Genomic DNA, 20,103 nt, shown 5'->3' on the forward strand with positions numbered 1-20,103 from the left:
GTTAAAAGGGAGTTTTTCCTTCCCACTGTCACCAAAAGTGCTTACTCATAGGGGTCATATGATTGTTGGGTTTTTCTCTGTATCTATTATTGTATGATCTACTGTACAATATAAAGTGCCTTGAGGCGACTGTTGTTGTGATTTGGTGCTATATAAATAAAATTGAATTGAATTGGTCTGACAACTCCTGATTTCTGCTGTGACATTTGAAGGGTAAGGTCAGAATTTGGTGTAAACAGCGTGAGAGCATTCCTCATGTCAACAGTTTAGACTGCTGCTGGTGCAATGGTGTGGGGAATATTTTCTTAGCACAATGTTGGACCTCTTAGTAGCAACTGAGCATCATTTAAACACCACGCCGTGTCCATCTCTTAATGTCGACAGTGTACCCATCTGATGGTCTACAGCAGGATAACACACCATGAAAGTAAATAATGCACCAAGGAAAAAATTCAAAAAGGACAGCTGAAACTAATCAAGACAAGTGAAGACAGTCAAGGTGGGGCTGAGAATCATAAAGGAGAAAAAATTGCAGGTAAAAAGCACCTTGAAAGTAAAACAGGAAGTAACCAGATGACCGAGAGGAGAAGAAAAAGGTACACAAGAGGGGGAAAGGGACTTACAGGGAAACACATGAGGAGATGGCTATGAAATCAAAGCAGGGACTACACTCAAAATAATAAAACTCATAATATACCAGGATAGAAAAAGGAAGAAAAACCCCCCAAAACAAAACAAAAACTGAAACATAATATCAAAATATATTAACAGGAATCTGAAACACAAAACTCATGACATACAAGTAAATCAGATTCTTTGTAAGCCTTCAGTGTTGCACAAGATGACAACAGCATCAGGGATTTCTCTTTAAACAGAGAGCTGAAACACAGTTGTGTTGCTAAAGAACATATGGATCTCGGAGGAGGACAATGGTGCTTGTGTCTAATGACGATGGTGGTCGAACATTACTCAGTTTCATTTTGGCCTTTGCTGTGATGTCCCCAAAGTTTGTTTGGTCAGAATCAGGAGTGCACTTTGGGCAAAACTGCTGCAAACGCCGCCTTATTTGAAGATTCACACACATTTGGTCTTGAGCAATGAGCAATTTTTAGTTAAACCAGAAATAACCCGCTACGTAGCTGTCTGTCTACCTCGGTGTTTGAGCTGCATCTTAAATGTGCCTCGAGAGGAAGAAAAAAAGTGCCAGCAGAGGTTGCATTCGAACATCATACATTAATGTGCTTGCACAACTTTATTCGTGCCACTGAATACTAAGCAACAAGTCTATAAAAGCTCATTTTGTAGGATTGTTTGTTTCTCACACGTTCGCCGCATCATGTTGACATATATGCATCTATATGTATTAAATTCCTTAATAAATAATTGGAATGCATTATTCTAGAGAATATGACACTCAGGGGGTGGATGTATTATTGAAAAAACAGTTTGAGGATCTAAAATAGGAAAACGTGCTTGAACTGGTTTTGACAGCTATATTGAGCAAATATGCCCAATAGGTTTTTTTTTTCTTATTTAGCTCCCACTCCCGTCTGTATACGTCTCCCTCTAAAAATAACTCGCCTGCATTAAAGCTGTAAACTGGACTTCTAATAGCAGCCTTATGTTCAAATATTGCATAACTGTCCCTGTGATTGAAACAGGCCTAGAGCTAGGCTGTATTGATGTACCAGGTATATTTAGTTGCTTAAATTTATTGAAGTGGTTGGTTAAACCTTTCCTGAGCACAATGATAATTCACTGCCAGGCTGCATCATTTGACACTTAAGAGGTGGTATAAGTTTTCAAGTCTCAAGTTGATTACGTCCAAACTTAACATATGAAAAGAGGAAGAACACTCTGTAGTATTGAAGCAGTCAATGGATTTCAGGTTTGTTTGTGAAATGAAAGTGAATGCTTCTTAGCGTACCTTGTCCCAAGTAAATATTTATCTAAAAATAACTCGACACAAGGAAATCATTATTGGCCTCCACCCTTTTTAACCTCCCTCACCTCCTCCTGATGTTTGGGCAAGAACTAACACATTTAGAGTCAATACAGGGAAAGGCATACAGAGGACCTGTATATATTGAGCAGCCTGCAGAGCTTTTGGTTCCTTTCACAGCAGCACAACGTGGGCCACTGTGTCCTGTACGCTGGCCGCAGACATGGCACGCCTGGCCCTCCCTGTCTTCCTCGTCCTCAGCTTCTCCTTGCTCCACATCTGCAACAGCGGTCCGTCTCGCACCAGGAAGGCTGTTTCACCTCGCCAGTCTGGAGGTAATTGTATAAATCCTATCAAATCATGGCTTTATCTGACCTGTGTGTGTGTGTTTTTCTTAATTGTCTCCTCCTTGTGCAGCTACAGAGGAGGAGGATGTGATGTCACAGCTCCAGAGGTTGTGGCAGGAGGTCAATTCTCTGAAAGAAATGCTGGCACTGCAGACAGGTATTAGTGAGAGCGTTTCTGCATTCCTGATAAAGTAATATTAATGTACAGACAAGCAAGACGAGCAAGAGTGTGAACAGTGCTGCATTTATAACTTAATAGCCAGAGTTTAAAAGTCAGAGTGATTCTGTAATCTGACGCACATTTCATATCAACTAAAAAAGGAAGAAAAAATAATAATCGAGACGCTTTCACAACATACTCCTATAGTGTGTAAAATCCATCAACTGCTGCTTAAGTGCTAATGTTTAAATTCAATATTTTGTCAGATATTAGCAGTGTCATAGAAAATCCTCGAGTCTCTTGGGAGGTTTTCCACCTATTTGATTTCAAAATCTGAAGTCTGAGAACAGCACTGGATTTTCTGTGGCCGAGAAGAGGCTGCTGAGGATGCTGAAGAGCAAATTATTCTTTAATCAGCTACTGAGGTCAAGTTACAGTTGACCATTTCAAATTCCCTCAACAGAAGGAATTTAAATCTTTAGCAAGGATTTCTTGAACACAAAGTGAATGATTTAATGAAAATCAATGGGTTAGAAGAGACTTTGAAGAAATAAAAATGAAATTAATACACAAACTCAAAAGGCTAATTCTGATATAGCATACCAATTTTCTGCTATATAAATTATGAAAACTGTTGACTTTTTCTGTATTAATTAAAGAGAAATGTGCCTGAATATAAACTTGATAATTTCTTGAAATTAATATTTAATGAAATTGATCAATACAGCCTGCAGACATGAAGCGTACCCTTAATTGTAGAATGAACCTTATGGTGCCAGCTTATCAGCAGAGGGCAGTAACACTCCAAGAAGCCTTTAAATGCAAAGTAACAGGTTCACTTGCAAGCTGCATGATGGTTACATGAATAGTTCTTGCAATGTAATTTGATGGGACTAGTTTATAGTGTTACTTTACCATTCATTAATTCATGAAGTAAATGCTTTGTGTTTTCAGTGTGTCTCCGGGGCATCAAAGTTCATAGAAAGTGTTATCTTACAATTGAGGAACCCAAACATTACCATGAAGCAAATGAAGACTGCATTGCACAAGGTGGAACTCTTGCAACACCGCGGGACATGTTGGAAAACAATGAACTGAGAGACTATGCAAAGAGGAGTGCTCCCGGGTCTAAGGACTTCTGGATCGGTGTGGCAGACATAGTGAAAAAAGGCCAATATGTCGATGTCAACAGCCAGCCAGTCCGCTTCTTTAACTGGGATCGCTCCAAGAAGCAGCCCACAGGAACGAAGAGGGAGAGCTGTGTTGCTCTTTCAGTGGCTGCACAAGGAAAGTGGTATGATGAGGTGTGTCGCAGCCTGAAAAAGTACATCTGTGAATATGTCATTCCCTGAAGCCAGAAGTGGAAAGAAGAAATTAAATAAAAGGATGTTGACGATTTGATGATCACTGATGCAGGTTTATTTGACAAAAACTGTACAAACCCTTGTGTCTATGATAGGAAGTTTTTTTCTCTGTGGTTATTAATTGGGTTCTAAAACAATCCTAATATTCAAAATAGTAACTATAGGTGGATTTTATATGAGTTCTCTGTGATACAAGAACTTTATCTTCACATGAAGCAATTCCCAATGGCTCAGACATCGACTGAGCAGATCATGAAATTAAAAATTATGAGTGAAATTTCACTGAAATAAACAAAAATGTAAGCTTCTGTTGTTTCCTGGAAATGATTTCATTTCACCATTACTTTTCTACATTAGCTTTAGTCTATTAATTTCATCATTTTACACTTTACATTAATGCAACTCCATACATAAGTATGAGAAAGTTCCTCGGTGCACACTTCAACTTCTCATGAAGTATTTTTGACTGTTTCACATTCATTGGTGTGAAACTGCAACAAAACCCACAAAATGATAACATTTTGTTTTATCGGGAAATGCAACATGTTTGAGGGACCCTTGTTGCACAACAGTCATAAAATGTACTGACTTAAAAAAAAGTAGCACAAGCAGTTCTGAATGTTGAGTAACGTTTAAACATTTCCTGGCTACAATCTATAAGAGGCCTGAGCAACACAGCAGGGCTGTGATAAAACTGGAGTTGCAGGCTCAGTTGTGCTCAACATTTCAGATTTTTTATTGCAGTGACACAGAATAGAGCCGTTATCACACCTTGAACCTTCGTGAGGTGACAATGTCAAATATTTACTCCTGTTTGCTCCGAATTGCTGCTGCCACACTGCAGTGCAGATGTCCGGTTATAGGAAAAATATTTTTGGTCATCTAACTACAAAACACCAGTTTAACAATCTACAGATGAGAGTTCAGCAACTACTGTGTCACTGTCCCCCACATCTGCTCTTCAGTCACAGCCAGCTGAGATGGTTGAGATGGCGACTACTAACCACGGTTCAAGGCAGGGACATTTATGTCTCTCTCCCTCTTTTTGTGCTAAATCTTCAATCTGTAATGAGCACCTATATCCCTCCCCACAATAAGCTATTAAAAAATGATGAATTCACATCTGCGGTATATGGAGACAGCTTTATTACACTTCTAAAAGAGAGCCCCAGGTAAAAACGAGCAGCTGGGACCCCATTAAACACCTGTTCCACCCCTTTTCTGTAGACTCAGTGCTGGCCAAAACTGATGTGTACCAACCCATCCATCCCTTTTGCTAACCTTTTATCCAGCTATCATCATACTATAATGACTGTAGTGTATATATTATGTGTTCTCGATCTCCTCCTAGACAAGTGGACCAATCTTGAAACTTTGCACAAACATTGCCGAGGACACCATGAGTGCCAACATCTGTATTTTATACAAATTACACAATCATATTTATATTTTATAACACTGAATGGAATGTCAGATTAGAATGGTGTGTCATAATATATTTGTAGCATATTTACTGATCTATGCATGTTTCTTATCTAGTTTGCTAGTAAAGTGAAAGGCGGGGTATACCCTAGACAGTTCGTCAGTCTTTTGCAGGGCTGCTGTGTTGTAATTCAAGTAAACATAAATTTATACATGCCAAATACATCCCCAGACAGGTATACTAAGCGTGCACCTTGTGATTTTTGTTGTCATTGAGCTCCACCAAGCTCAAATCAAATCACTTTTATTGTCGCATCACATGCGCTGGTACACTGGTACAGCACATGTGCGTGAAATTCTTGTGTGCAAGCTTCACAAGCAACAGAGGTGTGCAAAATACAAGAAACATAAGAACAAAGCAAAGGGGTTGGCCATTCATTTTTCCAAGGAGCCACATGAGAAAATGGGACTGGGCCACATCAGTAATCTTAACTCGGTTCTGCTCATTATTAATTTCATCTCTGGGTCTGGGGTTTTATTCAGGTTGAGATCTGGAGCAGAATCACAATCACAGAATCAGAATCAGAAAGACTTTATTTATCCCCAAGGGTCAATTTAGAATAAAAAATTAACTTAACTCTATTCATGTTTTCGGACTATGGGAGGAATCTGGAGTGCCTGGAGAGAGCTGGTTGAACATGCAAACCTCATACAAGAATGCATAGCTGCCTGGTGGATTCAAAACAAGGACCTTCTTGCTGTGAAGGAACCACTGCTAACCACGCTGATGCCCCACTATGTCATTATATATATGTATGCACAATTGTATAGTGAAATCCTCTCATTATATTAGTAGTTTAGGCCCAACAGGCTACAGGCTTAAGATTCTACGTGGGAGGATTATTAGAAGCCAAGTGGCGCAGATGAGCCTACAGTCAAACCCACGCCATCATTTACATTTAGAGTGAAAATAATATCAATAAAGTTTTGAATTTATTAAATCATAAAAGTAGGCACATCTTGTGCTATTTTTTTATCTTAATCTGATAATAACATGACAATTAATATATTACATAGTAGAAATTAAATTCACACATCTCTCTCATACACAAACTGTGCGCTTGTACTGTATATCTGTCATCTCTGCCCTTTAACGAAAACAAGCGAAAACACGCACACTCGCCGACGTCATCCTGTCCGCATCACGCACGCTTATCTGTATGGAAAGTGACGCCAGAGCTCCCTGAGTGAAGTCTCGCGGAGTAAAAACACCGGCCATTTTTCTCCATTTATAGCACGACACTTTGTGCTGGAGGTAGTGTAACCGAGAGTGTTGCGATTTCACTTTGATAAGCCTACAAGTTTTGGCAAGTTTAATTTTGGTATTTAAGCATCCAAACTTCTAACAAACCGACCACAAACAATGTTTGTGTTGACCGCTGCAAAGTTTGTTCGCTGACATCCCTGTCCGGATAGATGCTTGTCTAAACTGTCGCACAAATGGAAATGGTGCCTAGCGAGGAGAACCAGTTCGTACCCAAAGAGGTGAGGTTATTATGGACCGTGTCCAGGTCGGAGAGTCAGCCTCTCTGGGCATTAGCTGTCACCTTTGCAGACCATGCACATTAATGATGCAAAACTTTCTGCAGCACTTTTGAAGTTTGCGATCTTACCCCGTCTTTAATTGACTATCTCTGAGCTGCTAACAGTTAGCCAAACATGACTTGGACGGCCTATCATGACATGGCTAACTAACGCATCTGCTAACGTTAGTTAGCGGCTACTTTCGATGCATTTCAGACAGAGAACATTTTAGGTAGCAAAAGCGTTATCATAATTACCATTTAACTGTTTAGACTCAAGACATAGCTTTATGGTCACTAAAATCCCCAACCTTTTCCATTGTTGCTAATGACATTATGTTGTCCCGTCAAACGAAGGCATTTGTCAACATCAGTTAGCTTACTAGCATAACATTAGCTTTTGGGATTTAGCTAGCAAGCGCTGTTCGCTTCTTAAATCTGATCAGTGGCAACAACTCCGGCTAATCTAGATGTTTTTGAAGTTCCCCAACCAATTGCAAATGGCAAGCAGTGCTGAAACCCCTTCGACCCCAAACAATAGTTTTACAGATATATATATTTCAAACCCTTCTTGGAATCATTTACAGGTTGTTTTTAAGTAAAACTTCTACTTTGAATGTAAACGTCAGTGCTAGCAAGACAAATTGACAAGCTAACGCTAATGTTAGCGGAATTGACTAGCTACGCTACTGATAGATGTGTGTTTAACAACATTAGCGTTTATCTCAGAATAAATTGATCGTTCTTTGTTTATTTTTTAACATCGTCGATAACCTCTTTTATTGCTGAAGATAAGTTACTTAGAATTTTTATGCTTCTAGCTTGGAGCTCAGTTAACGTGCAAAGTCTTAATGTTAACATTAGCAGTTCCTTCTTATTCAAACAGGAATAAAATGAATAGTCTCTTTGATCAACGGCAGTGACGGTAGTCAGGTTTGATTACTGATTTGTTAGCTCACATATTAACAGGATTGGTTAAGGTAAACATCATATACCGTACTGCTAACATAGCAGTCATATCCATTTAATGCGTTACACCATTATTTTTAAGGGTGTGTTTTTACTTTGTTTCTTTTATATTGGGCTCAGAGCAATTTGTCAGGCGTCCATTTAACATTAGGACCCTATTTGATAAGCGAGCCTACAGCCTATTTTCTCGCATAGTAATGATACACCTTTTGGAGTCAAGTCTTTTGACAATAAGGTTGACTGTAGCTTTTCAGTAAGAAATAGTATTTCTTACAGTATTTCTTACTGAAGAAATAATGTAACCATTATTATTAATAATGGTTAATAATGTAACCATTATTTCTTTGCCGTTATACCTCCTTGGTTCCTGAGCAATGTACGATGGAGCAGGGTTTCTGCTTATCCATGTACCCTGGGCTTTTGTACTGTGAAGGCGGTTTACTTCCTACTGATGTATAACGTCATGGTTATTTGTGCTGGGAACAGGTGAGATTCCAGATTAAAAACCAGCAAGTATGAAATTACCTACCACTGGCTGATCAAATCTCAGGAAAATAGTGTCACCATTCCTGGAAGATCCTTGGATCTTTGTGAAAGGATAGGTTTTAGATTTTTTTTTTTTAATGCGTCTCCTTTTTCCAACTATGTTTTAAACATTAATTTAATCAAACATTTGCTTTTCTAGACCATTATGTACTGTGATATTGATGAGGCTGTCAACTTGTACAGTTGGTATTTTTTTCTTGCTTTCTATCCTGATTTCAAATTGGCTAAAGTTTATTAGCCGATTTGTTAGCTCATCTCCAGTCTTGTTGGCCAAAGTGCTTAAAGTGCTCACACATTTAATACTAAACTGCCGTGCAGTGCTTTTCATCACTTACTGCTGCTTTGTCTGCAGCTGCTGTGTTCTTTTAGTCTGTATTATGCGTTTAATCTTCATAGTTTTCAAATATTATAGTTCTATCTTCCTTCATTAGTGAATCGATAACCAGCTTTGTGCATTTTGGATCTAAAGAGTATTTTGCATCTAAAACTTGCATCCTGACCATAAAAATATTAAGATATATTTGAGATGTATGTTGGCCTGTTGTGGTGAAGGTAATGTAAACTGCAGCTGGCGTTGAGAATAGGTGGAAGTTGAGGTGGGATATCCTGGGATAAAGGAAGTCACAGGGAACTCTATTTATATGTTGTTTCGAGTTAAATAAAACACGAGTGAGGAGAAAAGGCTAATTAACCACCTCTGTCATGTAAGACACTCACATGCAGCTCTACGTCAACTGTGGTAAATGTTAAGTGAATGGCTTGGGGTATTTAATAGTTCTGCTGTGTAGACTTATAACAAAAAGCACTGTCCCAATGATCCCTTTGCCGATACAATAAACAGTGGGTATAATACTTGCATTTAAATGATGAAAGTTGACAACCAAGCCCTTTTCTTGTCTTTTTTTTCCTTTTTTTTTTTTTTTTTTTGGTGCAGTTCTCAAATATGATTTATAAATTGGCAGTTGACATAGCTCTCCAATAACAGTTGAACCAAAAAAAAAAAAAAGCAACTAGGAACTTTATTTAGCAGATTGCTGATATAGCTCATATATTTGTCCACCATGTATTTCTAGTGACATCAATTGTTTATTGGCATCACCTCATGTGAAAACCCCCCCTACACTAGTGCTCCACATGGATCACTTTTATTTAAGTAACCTTCATTTGTAGTTACTGAATTAGTTCATAGGTACTGATTTTCTCATTTTTCAAATGTCTAATTTTTGTGTCTTTAAAATATTTCTGTAATATGCTGCCTGTGTTATGCTGTACCTGTAGCTTCATGTGATTATATCCATGGTAAAAATAACCTTTAATCTCATAATACACTTGTGTGTTGTCAGCTGCAGCAGCGTCTTTGTAGGCGCTGGCAGTCACATTTTGCTAAGATCACACATACAAAAAGGCTGCAAAAAGTGCAATTATTTGAATATATATTATTATTATTGTTGCATTTTATAGGTTTTTAGAAAACAGCTCAATTGTTTTTCAACCAACTGACATGTTTTACAACTTAATTTACTTGTTCTATGTGTTTTAAGTTGTTCTTCACCCTCAACTATCTCCACATATTATCAGGGTGTATTTTGGAGTTGCAGACAAAGTATTTTTGATGAAATGAAGAGGATTTCTCAGGTGTGTTTGATATAGGAGAGCGTGTACACAATCGAGCATGGTGGTAAATGGATGCATGAAGCAGTAGCCATGATGACTATTATACTAGAACAAAGCTCGACGCATGTTGTTAAACTAGAAACCAGCTTAAACAAGTACCACCTTTTTCAATAATCAAAGAGAAAGGGAATTAAATAATGATTAGCAGACAAATAATTTATTAGCATGGTGCACATTTACAGGAAAACTAAATAATTTCGTGTTGCATTTTAATCATAAATTGGTGTCACTTTTATCTACTGGTAAATGCTTTTTCTGAAATATAATTTAGTGCATTCGCTTTGTCTTGTTTTAAGATCTAAACAATATCTTGTAATAGAAATGAAAACTTTGTCATTTTGGGCGGGGTGGTACTTGCCAGCTTTTACTGTTTAAAATGTAACAGTTACAGTCTGCACTCCCAGTTAACGTATCTGAAACTTTAAGGGGTTTATATGTTATTTTAACCTAGTTGTTTTGTTTCATTTGATACTTAACAGGTAAGTAAGCTAAACTAAAACACTTTGTCATTACTCTTCAGTGCCTAGACTTTTTCTTGCTTGGTGAGTGACCTTTTCTGCCAGATTTTGCTGCTCAAGTTCTTAAGAAAGGTTGGCTTTTAGTCTGCAGGTGATTTGTCCCTGACTGGGAACACTACATACCAGACCAGTCACAAAGCAAACTATGAGGAGTGTTTAGTTGAAATGACTCAGTGCTTCTTGAAACTCCTGTTCCACCTGACTATTTTTGTTTTTGTTTTTTGCTTCAAAATTAAGCATGAGTGAGCGATTGCATGGCATGTTGTTGAAGCAGATTGTGGAGTATGTAGGAGAAATCTGACAAGTGGTTGTTCTGTCCACCGGAATCAACCAACTGCCCACCTTATCCAGTCATGTGTTGGGAGGTTTAGTGTAGGAAAAATCAGCCAGTCATGTGTCGTAAACACTTTTTGAAAAGAGGTTTCAGTAAAGCGGTTTCAGTATCGAGCCCTGATAAACCACAATTGCAAAAAAGAGAACAAGAGCTACTTTTGCAAGTCTGTTATACTTGAAGTCAAATTACTGCATGTCTACCACATCAGTTTTGTTGTTTTGTTATCTTGTTATAGATTTTTTTTTCAAAACTTTAATTTTGAAGAAGAAAGCAAGTAAGTATTTCTGTTGGAAGTATTTAATATAAAAACTAAGGAACTCAGAGCTTTTAACAGACTAATATTACAACGGTGGTTAGTTTAATTGCTTTTAGTTTAGGTTTGAAACAAGTTTTATACCGATTGTAATAATAACCTGTATAACTCAAAGCACCAGTGTTAAAGTGGCCTTTAAGATACAGAAAAAATCTATTTATACATTTAAATATCTTCTTTTCCTAATATATGCCCGATAATTATATTATTAATTTGATATGATTTAGTAAATCCATTATACTTTGGTAGAAAGGTGAGTTGGAGGGTTACTAGAGGTCCCTTCTCAATACACTACATGGTGATCCAGGTGTGGTGAAAATATGGGAATGGAAATCCTTTGAAAATCCACAGCAGGGTACTTTGTATTTAAAAAAAAAAAAAAAATTAATATTGTGCATGAAATTACAACCAACAAAACCAAAACCGAGCATCAACTGGCATGTTACTAATGACCTTTGTAGCACAGCTTTAACGTTTTTTTTATTTTTTTATTATTATTATTTTTTTAATGTTTAGCTCTTCATTGGAAAACAAACAAGTCAGAAAATAATGTTTATATCTTTTTCTTTATTTATTTGCAGATCCAAAATGCAGCCGAGGAGCCCAGAGCGCTGTGTATAATTCAGGACATCACCAGCGCGAAGACGGTGAACGAACGGCTGACTCTCAACCTGCCTGCTTCCACCACCCTCTCCAAACTTTATGAAGATGTCGCTCACAAAGCAGGATACGTAAATGGCACTTTTGGACTTGCATGGGGAAATACACAAGACATGGTTAGTAATTCATCAGTTTAGCTTTGTTTTGGTATGGAGAGTAACGTGGGTTTAGCATCAGCAGACATTAGCAGATGTGTCTGGAAAAAGGAGAAATAAAAGTAAATGCAGGATTAAGGTGCTGTGTTCGTAACTAGTGTATAACATTGAATATTTACTCATTCATGTTTATCGTGTTTATCTTGGGTAAAACTGTGTAGCAGGCAAGCTACCATAGTTTGTGGTCTCTGGATATCTATGGTACCCTGGTGCATACGTTGCTACAGGAAGATGTTTAGCTCAAACTTGCAGTGGTAGTTGGGTTGATTGACATTCTCACCATAAATGAGCCTCCCTGGATGGAGTTCATTCGAAATCAGACCAGGAACCACCTCCTTCTGACGGTCACTTCTTCTCCATTGAGTGCAATTATTGTGCTCGCATCTGCACCAACTAACTACATCAAAAGGGAAAATGAACCAGAGATCAGTTTAAACCGACCAAACAAAATTAGTTTCACTCCTCTCATTAACTTTTACTGTTGCACCTGATTTTCAGTCAGTGACACACAAAAAAAATCAGTTTGGGTAATTGTAGGTATCCCACAGTGCTTCTCTACTGTTTGGGTACAATGACAGAGTTAAAACAAAAGAGGTAAAATATGAGTCAATAAGAAATTATAGTAAGACTTATTAGTCTTACTTATCATTTGTCACTTGACTAAAAACAGCTTTAATGAAACAAGTAAAAAAAAAAAAAAAAGGCAGTGGTGCAACATGCAGAAAACTGGCAGTTTGTTAGGTAAAAACACTTTTATATCATGGTTTATTGTGACAGTTTTCTTTTTCTTTTTTTTTCTTTCAACCTCTGTTGCTCTCCAGTTGGCCAAAAAGAAAATATCGGCAGCAGCTTTAAAGTGACTTGAGTGTAACTTGACTAATTCTGGTGAACATTGATGTGATTCATAATAATGGCTCCCAACCTTTGTTTATAGTTTATTCTCACGCATGTTTCATTTGAGACACAATGTAGCTCTTTTACCTTCTTTATTGCTAGGACAGTACCACGACATCAGCTGATAATAGATTTTTGTACCCTGTCATTACATGTAAATTTACATTTTACAACTGCTACAAAATGCAAACAAGTAAAAATACTGTTGCTAAAACTGACTTTCCTAATATGTTTAATCAGTGATGAGTTTTGTACGGTTGGATCTGTGTGTACACATTATTCCCTTTTCTTAAATGAGCCCATGCTAATCCTGTTGCTGACCCAGGCCAAAGCCCAGGTGCTGCCTGTTGTTATCTCACTGAGTAGGTCAGTGGATTAAGCCACTGCTTGTTCCCACTGCAGCACTTTGCTTGCTCATCCTCAGCTTGGCCCGGAGAAACCTAGGTAGCGTTGTTCACATGTTGGCTGCAGAGGCTTTCCTTGTTAACAACAATACATGGAATTAGCTGAAAATGAATTCCGTAGGACTTTAACTCTTCCGGTGAGTTCATCCACTTTATAGTTTGTAAACAGCTAGCCTGCAGCCATCTGTTTTGACCGTTCAAACCAGATGGCTGCTAGCCCGTAGAGTGGTTCTACTGAAGTTTTCTTGGTGCTAAAAGGAAGGTTTTCTGCTCCACTGTTTACGCAAAGGGAGTAGTTTGTTTGGTCTTTATAATATTGTAAGGTCTTTTTATGTATAGTAGACTGAGTTGACTTAAGTTGACATTTTGCTTAAACTAAATATCGAATAAAAAAGATTGCATGTGTTTACTGCTGTCCAGGCATTGTTGACCTCTGTGAAACTTGTCTGTTCATATTGTGTTTATTTGCTTTCTCTAGGCACCGCTTGACCATAGCAGTGAGATGTCCCTCTCAGAGTCTGGGTTTGAACCTGGTGGTAAGAGGAATTTCCTCCAGCTTACAGATAAAGATGGAGAGCAGCCCCAGATTGCATCTGTGAGTGTTTAAGAATAAATTAAGATAATGATTCATAATTTCTTAAATAATCTTTAAAAAGAAATCTATAATTATTTCCCTACATAATCTACTAACACGCTAAACACTCTAATTGGAAACGAATAGTTATGTCTGTAACTTCTGTTCCCTGAAGGGGAGGAACGAGGTACAACACATAAGTATGGGATATCACGCCCTCGCGTGTCCTGGCTGAAGAAACCTTTATTCACGCCTTTAAGGCAGATGACGTGTAATGACACACGCACGGCCAGCCTGCACATATAGCCGCTGTTATCACAGTCATCCCTCAGTTCGATAGGTGCGCTTCACCGAGCCAAACTGCTCAGTGGGGCCACCTTGTGGCATGATCTTGGGAAAATAGGCAGCATTTGGACGCAATACGACCTTGTGGCCATCAGGAGAGAACTGTATGCAAGAGGGATGCACAGACAGCGCATGAAGGTCACCCACTCGCTTTGCCAAAGCGAGAAGTAATTCAGTCTTATATGAAAGAAATTTCATATCCACAGACTGAATGGGTTCAAACGGGGGGCTACAAAGGGCCTCCAGCACCAAAGACAAGTCCCAAGCAGGGACACTGGACTTAAGCACGGGCCTCAGCCGGCGAACTCCTTTCAGAAAACGTATGGCGAGGGGATGTGCACCTGGTGTCACCCCGTTAAAGCCAATATGACAAGCAGATATAGCGGCTAAATAAACCTTAATTGTCGAAAATGAAAGGCCCTTATCCAGCAGCTCCTGCAGGAATGTCAAAACATCCACAATAGAGCACTGAGATGGAAGCGTGTGGCGATCCTGGCACCATTGCTCGAAGGCTCGCCATTTGTAAGCGTACAAGCCTCTAGTAGATGAATCCCTAGCGCTCTGAATTGTCGCTATCACACTAGGTGGCAAACCCTTAGCAATCAAGTTTAACCTCTCAGCAGGTAAGCATGAAGGCGCCACAGGTCTGGGCGCGCATGAAACACTTTTCCTCCCGCCTGAGAGAGGAGATCCCTACGGAGAGGAAGCTGCCAAAGACTTGCTGCTAGCAGGCTGATTATCTCTGCATACCACGACCTTGTGGGCCACCAAGGGGCCACTAGAATCAGAGAGAGGGAATGCCGACGCACTCTCTCTAGAACTGGAGATATCATTTCCACTGGGGGAAAAGCATACAGGAGCACGTCTGGCCATTGGTGCGCAGCTTCAACAGGGGAAGCGAGCGTGTTCCTCCCTGCCTGTTTATGTAAGACACCACTGTTGAATTGTCCGTCCTGACTAAGACATGCTGGCCATCCAGGACTGGACGGAAATGCTTTAGAGCTAAGAACACTACTAACAGCTCTAAGTGGTTGATGTGCAGCTGGCGCTGGGCTGCGGACCAGATCCCTCTCACTGATGCACCCTCGCACAGCGCTCCCCACCCTCTTAGGGAAGCATCTGTGGACACCACCTTGCGAAACAGCATGTGCTCCCTCCAAGGACGGAGAGCTAGCATGCAAGACGGAGGTGACGTGATGCACACAAACGGTGAGAGAGAGCCCAGCGTTGAAACGCTCTCATTTTTAACAGTCCAAGTGGCACTACGGCGATCATAGATGCCATCATGCCCAACAAGCTTAATATCGTCTGGAAACGCAGTCTGTGTCCCAGCTGAAACTGAGCGAGGCAGCGATGAAACGTGGCCACTCTGTGCTCCGACAAACGTGCGCGGCTGGAAAGCGAGCATATTTCCAAATCAAGACAAGTAATCTGCTGACTCTGGATTAGCAAGCTCTTTTGAAAGTTCACAGAGAACCCCAGTGTCTGAATGTGTGACAGAACCAGCGACAGCTGTGTCTCCGCCTGCTCTCTGGAGCAAGCTACGAGAGCCCAGTCGTCTAGGTAGGCTAAGATGCGGATGCCTCTCGCTGAGGGGCGCTAGCGCTGCCTCGGCATATTTCGTAAAGGTGCGAGGAGCGAGCGACACCCCGAACGGCAGCACTAGGTATTCGTAGGCTACGCCCTTGAATGCAAACTTCAGAAACTGCCTGTGTTTCGGGTGTATAGCCACATGAAAATAAGCATCTGTTAGATCGATTGTTGCAAACCAATCTCCCGGGCAGACCGCATTCAAGAGCTGTCTGAGTGTTAGCATCTTGAACCTGTACGTTCGTAGATATGTGTTCAAGACTCGCAGGTCGAGGATGGGACGAAGCCCTCCCCCTTTTTTCGGAACAACAAAATAACGGCTGTACCAACCTTTGTCTGTCTCCGAAGCGGGGACCACTCGTATTGCTCTTTTCTGCAATAGCGCCTTTATTTCCTCTCTGAGTATCATGGTGGCTTGACCTGGAACTGCAACCGGTAACCCATGGCAACGGTTCGCAGCACCCACGGAGAGGGGGCACAAGCGCACCACTGAGGGAAGTGAGCAGCCAGCTGGCTGACCTGCAGCACCGTCGGCGGGGCGTTGTCGCCCCCCAGTGTGTCTGCAGGGGACTGCATCACCTGCCTGACCTGGCTCATTCTGCCTGCAGGCTGAGCATTTGTGATTGTTTGAGAATAAACAACACTCTTTATTGATTGTAACATGGAAACATGTACATTCATACATTTTGTTGGAGGCACCTTTTCTGGGGCACAACAATGAAAAACAGCGGGAACACTCGATGTGGTCACCTGAACATTTAACACACCTGAACAGGGAGTTACCTGAGGCATTTTGTGTGCAGGGGTTTTGTGCTTGGGAGACAGTGTTAGGAAAGTGCAGCGCCTTCTGGGGCTGACAACCTGAACAGAACTTAAGCGGCACCTCTTGTGCGGCAACAGAGGGGTAAAAGCAGCGTCTCCCTGCTGCTGGACCCCTTCTCCACTCGAACAGAGTGGGGACGGGACAGATAAGCAGCCAGAGATGACTCCATAGGGGGTGGGTTAGCTAAGCCAGCCCCGTCGGCGCCGTCCAATTCCATGTACTGTCCATAGCCAGGCACAGTGACGTTGGTAGACAGAGGTTTGTCCCATGATGCTGTTAGCTTGCAGAGAAAGTCTGGGAACACGGGAAGGCAGTTTTTGGCCGTTGCGGGCTCCAGTGGGAGGAAAAAACCCGCGAACCGCGATGGCTTTCTGAGCTGGCGGAGGAGAGGGCCAGTCCACCTGCAGCTTCTCAGCAGCACGGCGAAACAGGGAGAAAAGAGAGGTGTCATCGTGGCCGACCGGCGCGGCAGCGGCGACACATTGGGCCGACAATGCGCTCTCCTGCTCATCCTCCGACAAACCATGGATGTCCAGGCTGATGTCCAGCACGTCATCGTCTTCCTGGGGAGCGCTGGCGGGCTTCAACCCAGGCTGAAGCCCGTCATCGCTCCTGCATGGTTCCGGCTCGTCATCAGCTAACCCGTCAACGTATTCCATGTGGTCAGCCCAGCTAATTGCGGGGACATCGACCGGAAAATCCTCGTCTTCGGACTCGGAAAGGAGAGGGTCATGCCGTGCGACAGCCGAGCGTCCCAGCACTTTTTCCACAAACGTCACCTGTCTTTCCAGGGTTGAGCGCCGGAGCTGGCGGCAAAGTGCACAGGCTTCGGGCTCCGTCCACGCTAGGAGAGCGTTGACGATCCCAAGGTAGACAGGGCAGGCATCGTGCTGGTCGCTATCGTGCAAAGAGAAACTGCATCCCTGAGGACAGGGGCGAACAGAAGATTTCTGCTTTGCTCGCTAGGTTTGGAGTCCATTTCAAAACGCAAAGCGAAACACTGCACAAGAAAAAGTTGAAATTAGCGCTCCGCGGGCAGCCTACACACCAACTGCGCGGTGGAGGCTAACACCAACAGGGGCAGTTAAGCTAAGTTCAAGTCGGCAGACAACGGAGCTAACTAGCAGCAGCTAGCTAGCCCAACTCAGCAGAGGTGTTCTCAGTGAGGTGAAGAGCGTAAGAACTGAGGGATGACTGTGATGACAGCGGCTATATGTGCAGACGGGGCCGTGTGGCTGTCATCACACGTCATTTGCCTTAAAGGCGTGAATAAAGGTTTCTTCAGCCAGGACACGCGAGGGCGCGATATCCCATACTTACCGAGTGAATCGACTAAAAGGGAACGAAAGATGTTATTACAAGGCATGTTTGTGTTTGTAGGATGAGTCAGGAACAGCAGATAGCAGTGGACTAGATGACAGTTCCCAGGAACGATTTATTGGACCCCTACTGAGAGATGGGACTCCTGGCTGCAGTGGTGACTACAGCAGTCCATCTTACTCTTACTCGTCCATCCTTAGCAAGTCTGAGACGGGTGAGGTTTGGTTACATGTTGAATATGTGACACCTTTCCTTTTATACATCTCCAACCGATCACTTACTTCTTGTCTCTTGCTGCCTTTACAGGTTATGTGGGCTTGGTCAACCAAGCGATGACTTGCTATTTGAACAGTCTGCTGCAAACATTGTTCATGACCCCAGAGTTTAGGAATGCACTCTACAAGTAAGAAATCATGATTATGGATCACTTTGTGAAAATTCTCTTGTCACATATAATAGATTTAGAATTCTCAAATATCTGCTGTTCGACTTCAGTTGGGAGTTTGAGGAGCAAGAGGAGGATCCTGTCACCAGTATTCCCTACCAGCTGCAAAGACTGTTTGTTCTGTTGCAAACTAGTAAGAAACGGGCAATTGAGACTACTGATGTGACGCGAAGCTTTGGCTGGGACAGCAGTGAGGGTGAGCTATGTACTTGCCTGTGAGTAGGCTCACATGGCTGGTTTGCATGTTCATGGAGGACAAGACCATGTGCCTCTGTCTGTACACTTAATTATACTTTTTCTTTCTTTGTGCTTTTGCTTTTAGCTTGGCAACAACATGACGTCCAGGAGCTGTGCAGGGTCATGTTCGATGCCCTGGAGCAGAAGTGGAAGCAAACGGAGCAGGTAGGAGAAAACAAGTAGTTTTCTCAGACTATTAACAACAACAACAAAAAAAAAAAATCTACATCCAGGCTCAGGCTCCCCCCAGAATGGGAACAAAAGGCCTACTGTGGAAAAAGTGAAATGTGCCAGTAAGCCCTGGGGTTAGCTTTTTCTTATCTCAGGAATAGGCTATAAACGACAAACACTTAGACCAGTGTACGAATGTGCAGCCATGTGGTTTGTAAACGCAAGCATAAGTACATGTGAATGCTATTTAAAATTTTTTTTTTTAAAAAAAATCTCATACTACACGGGATTTTTACTTGTAGTTTTCAGCCATAGAAAGTAAACTGATGACAGGATATATAAACTGTACATTTTTTCTTTCAAACTCCAGTTTTCTTCTACTACTAATCTTTAGTTTATATATTCATAAATATCTGGAAACAGTTAAGTTTCCCCCCAGCCTACATGTGCCATGTGAACCATAAGTGATGATTGCATTAAATTCCATTTTGGCATCCTAACACGGTTATTATACTTAACTAAAACTAAACTAAAAACTAGAATTGGCTTGTAAACACATTTTAATTAAAAGAAAGTACCTGCAAAATTAACGAAAATGTATTTAAAAGATACACAAACTGGTTAAGTCTCAGTTTGGACAGCTGGAAAAAAGTAGAATGCCCAAGGTGGGTGGTTGGAGGGAAATTGCTGCCCCCAGTGGAGAAGTGCCTTGGGATCTCATTCATGAATGAGGGGAGACGGATTGGTGTGGTGATGATTTGGAGGCTGTACCGATATGTTGTGGAGAAGAGAGCTGAGAATGACAGAGAAGCTGTCAATTTACTGGTAATCTTACTCTCACCTGTAGAGTGAGGAACTCGAAATAGAAATGCTTCTCCTTCATCAAAAGGAGCTAATTGAGGTGGTTTGGGCATCAGACTGGGAATACCTCCTGGGTACCTCCTAGGTGAGGTGTTTAGGGTAATTCCTACCAGGAGGCCACGCTGGAGAGATTGCATCTCTTTGCTGGCTTGGGGATGCTTTTTTTCCCTCCCTGGATGAGTTGAAAGAGATGCCTGAAAAGACGGAAGTCGGGCCACCTTTGCTTACAGTGTCGAATCCAAGAAGATGATAAATGGAAGATGGATGGATGGATTAGTTTGAATAAATTTGTTAACACAGCAAAATGAGGCTATGGTGCAGTTTATAGAGACTGGGATGTCCATGTGACTCCTTTTTTTTCTTTCTTTTTTTTCCTTTCCCTTTTCTCTTTTCCTTTCTCTCTTTTTTTTTTTTTTTTTTTTTGTTTGGTTTTCCTTTTGTTTTGGAAAACC

At 41.2% G+C, this 20,103-nt stretch overlaps 2 protein-coding genes across 5 annotated transcripts in view; both read left to right on the plus strand.

Moving 5' to 3' along the window:
- Positions 1-2,084: 2,084 nt before the first annotated feature.
- clec3a (C-type lectin domain family 3, member A) lies at positions 2,085-4,121 on the plus strand. Its single transcript, XM_005929537.2, has 3 exons — positions 2,085-2,277; positions 2,360-2,446; positions 3,404-4,121. The coding sequence occupies exons 1-3, from the start codon at positions 2,166-2,168 to the stop codon at positions 3,799-3,801; spliced, it is 597 nt and encodes a 198-aa protein (XP_005929599.1). The 5' UTR covers positions 2,085-2,165; the 3' UTR covers positions 3,802-4,121.
- Positions 4,122-6,462: 2,341 nt separating this feature from the next.
- The window catches only part of usp47 (ubiquitin specific peptidase 47), a 23,266-nt gene continuing 9,625 nt past the window's right edge, over positions 6,463-20,103 (plus strand). Inside the window, exons 1-8 of one of the 4 annotated variants that reach the window (XM_042220550.1) lie at positions 6,463-6,780; positions 9,912-9,968; positions 11,754-11,948; positions 13,764-13,880; positions 17,998-18,151; positions 18,244-18,340; positions 18,433-18,578; positions 18,705-18,784. In XM_042220550.1, coding sequence (XP_042076484.1) covers positions 6,736-6,780; positions 9,912-9,968; positions 11,754-11,948; positions 13,764-13,880; positions 17,998-18,151; positions 18,244-18,340; positions 18,433-18,578; positions 18,705-18,784 — 891 coding nt within the window. In that variant the 5' untranslated portion in view covers positions 6,463-6,735. The other 3 variants (XM_005929536.2, XM_042220551.1, XM_014335898.2) reach the window with 3 other exon arrangements.

Source organism: Haplochromis burtoni, unplaced genomic scaffold (genome assembly GCF_018398535.1).
Source record: "Haplochromis burtoni strain Fernald_Lab_line unplaced genomic scaffold, NCSU_Asbu1 Contig_50, whole genome shotgun sequence".
Classification (NCBI taxonomy): Eukaryota; Metazoa; Chordata; class Actinopteri; order Cichliformes; family Cichlidae; genus Haplochromis; species Haplochromis burtoni.

Bases quoted from the DNA above. Each gene is read 5' to 3' on its own strand.
- clec3a (XM_005929537.2), top strand. From the start codon at position 2,166: ATGGCACGCCTGGCCCTCCCTGTCTTCCTCGTCCTCAGCTTCTCCTTG. The intron at 2,278-2,359 runs GTAATTGTATAA...CTCCTTGTGCAG, and splicing joins TTCACCTCGCCAGTCTGGAG to CTACAGAGGAGGAGGATGTG. The intron at 2,447-3,403 runs GTATTAGTGAGA...TTGTGTTTTCAG, and splicing joins AATGCTGGCACTGCAGACAG to TGTGTCTCCGGGGCATCAAA.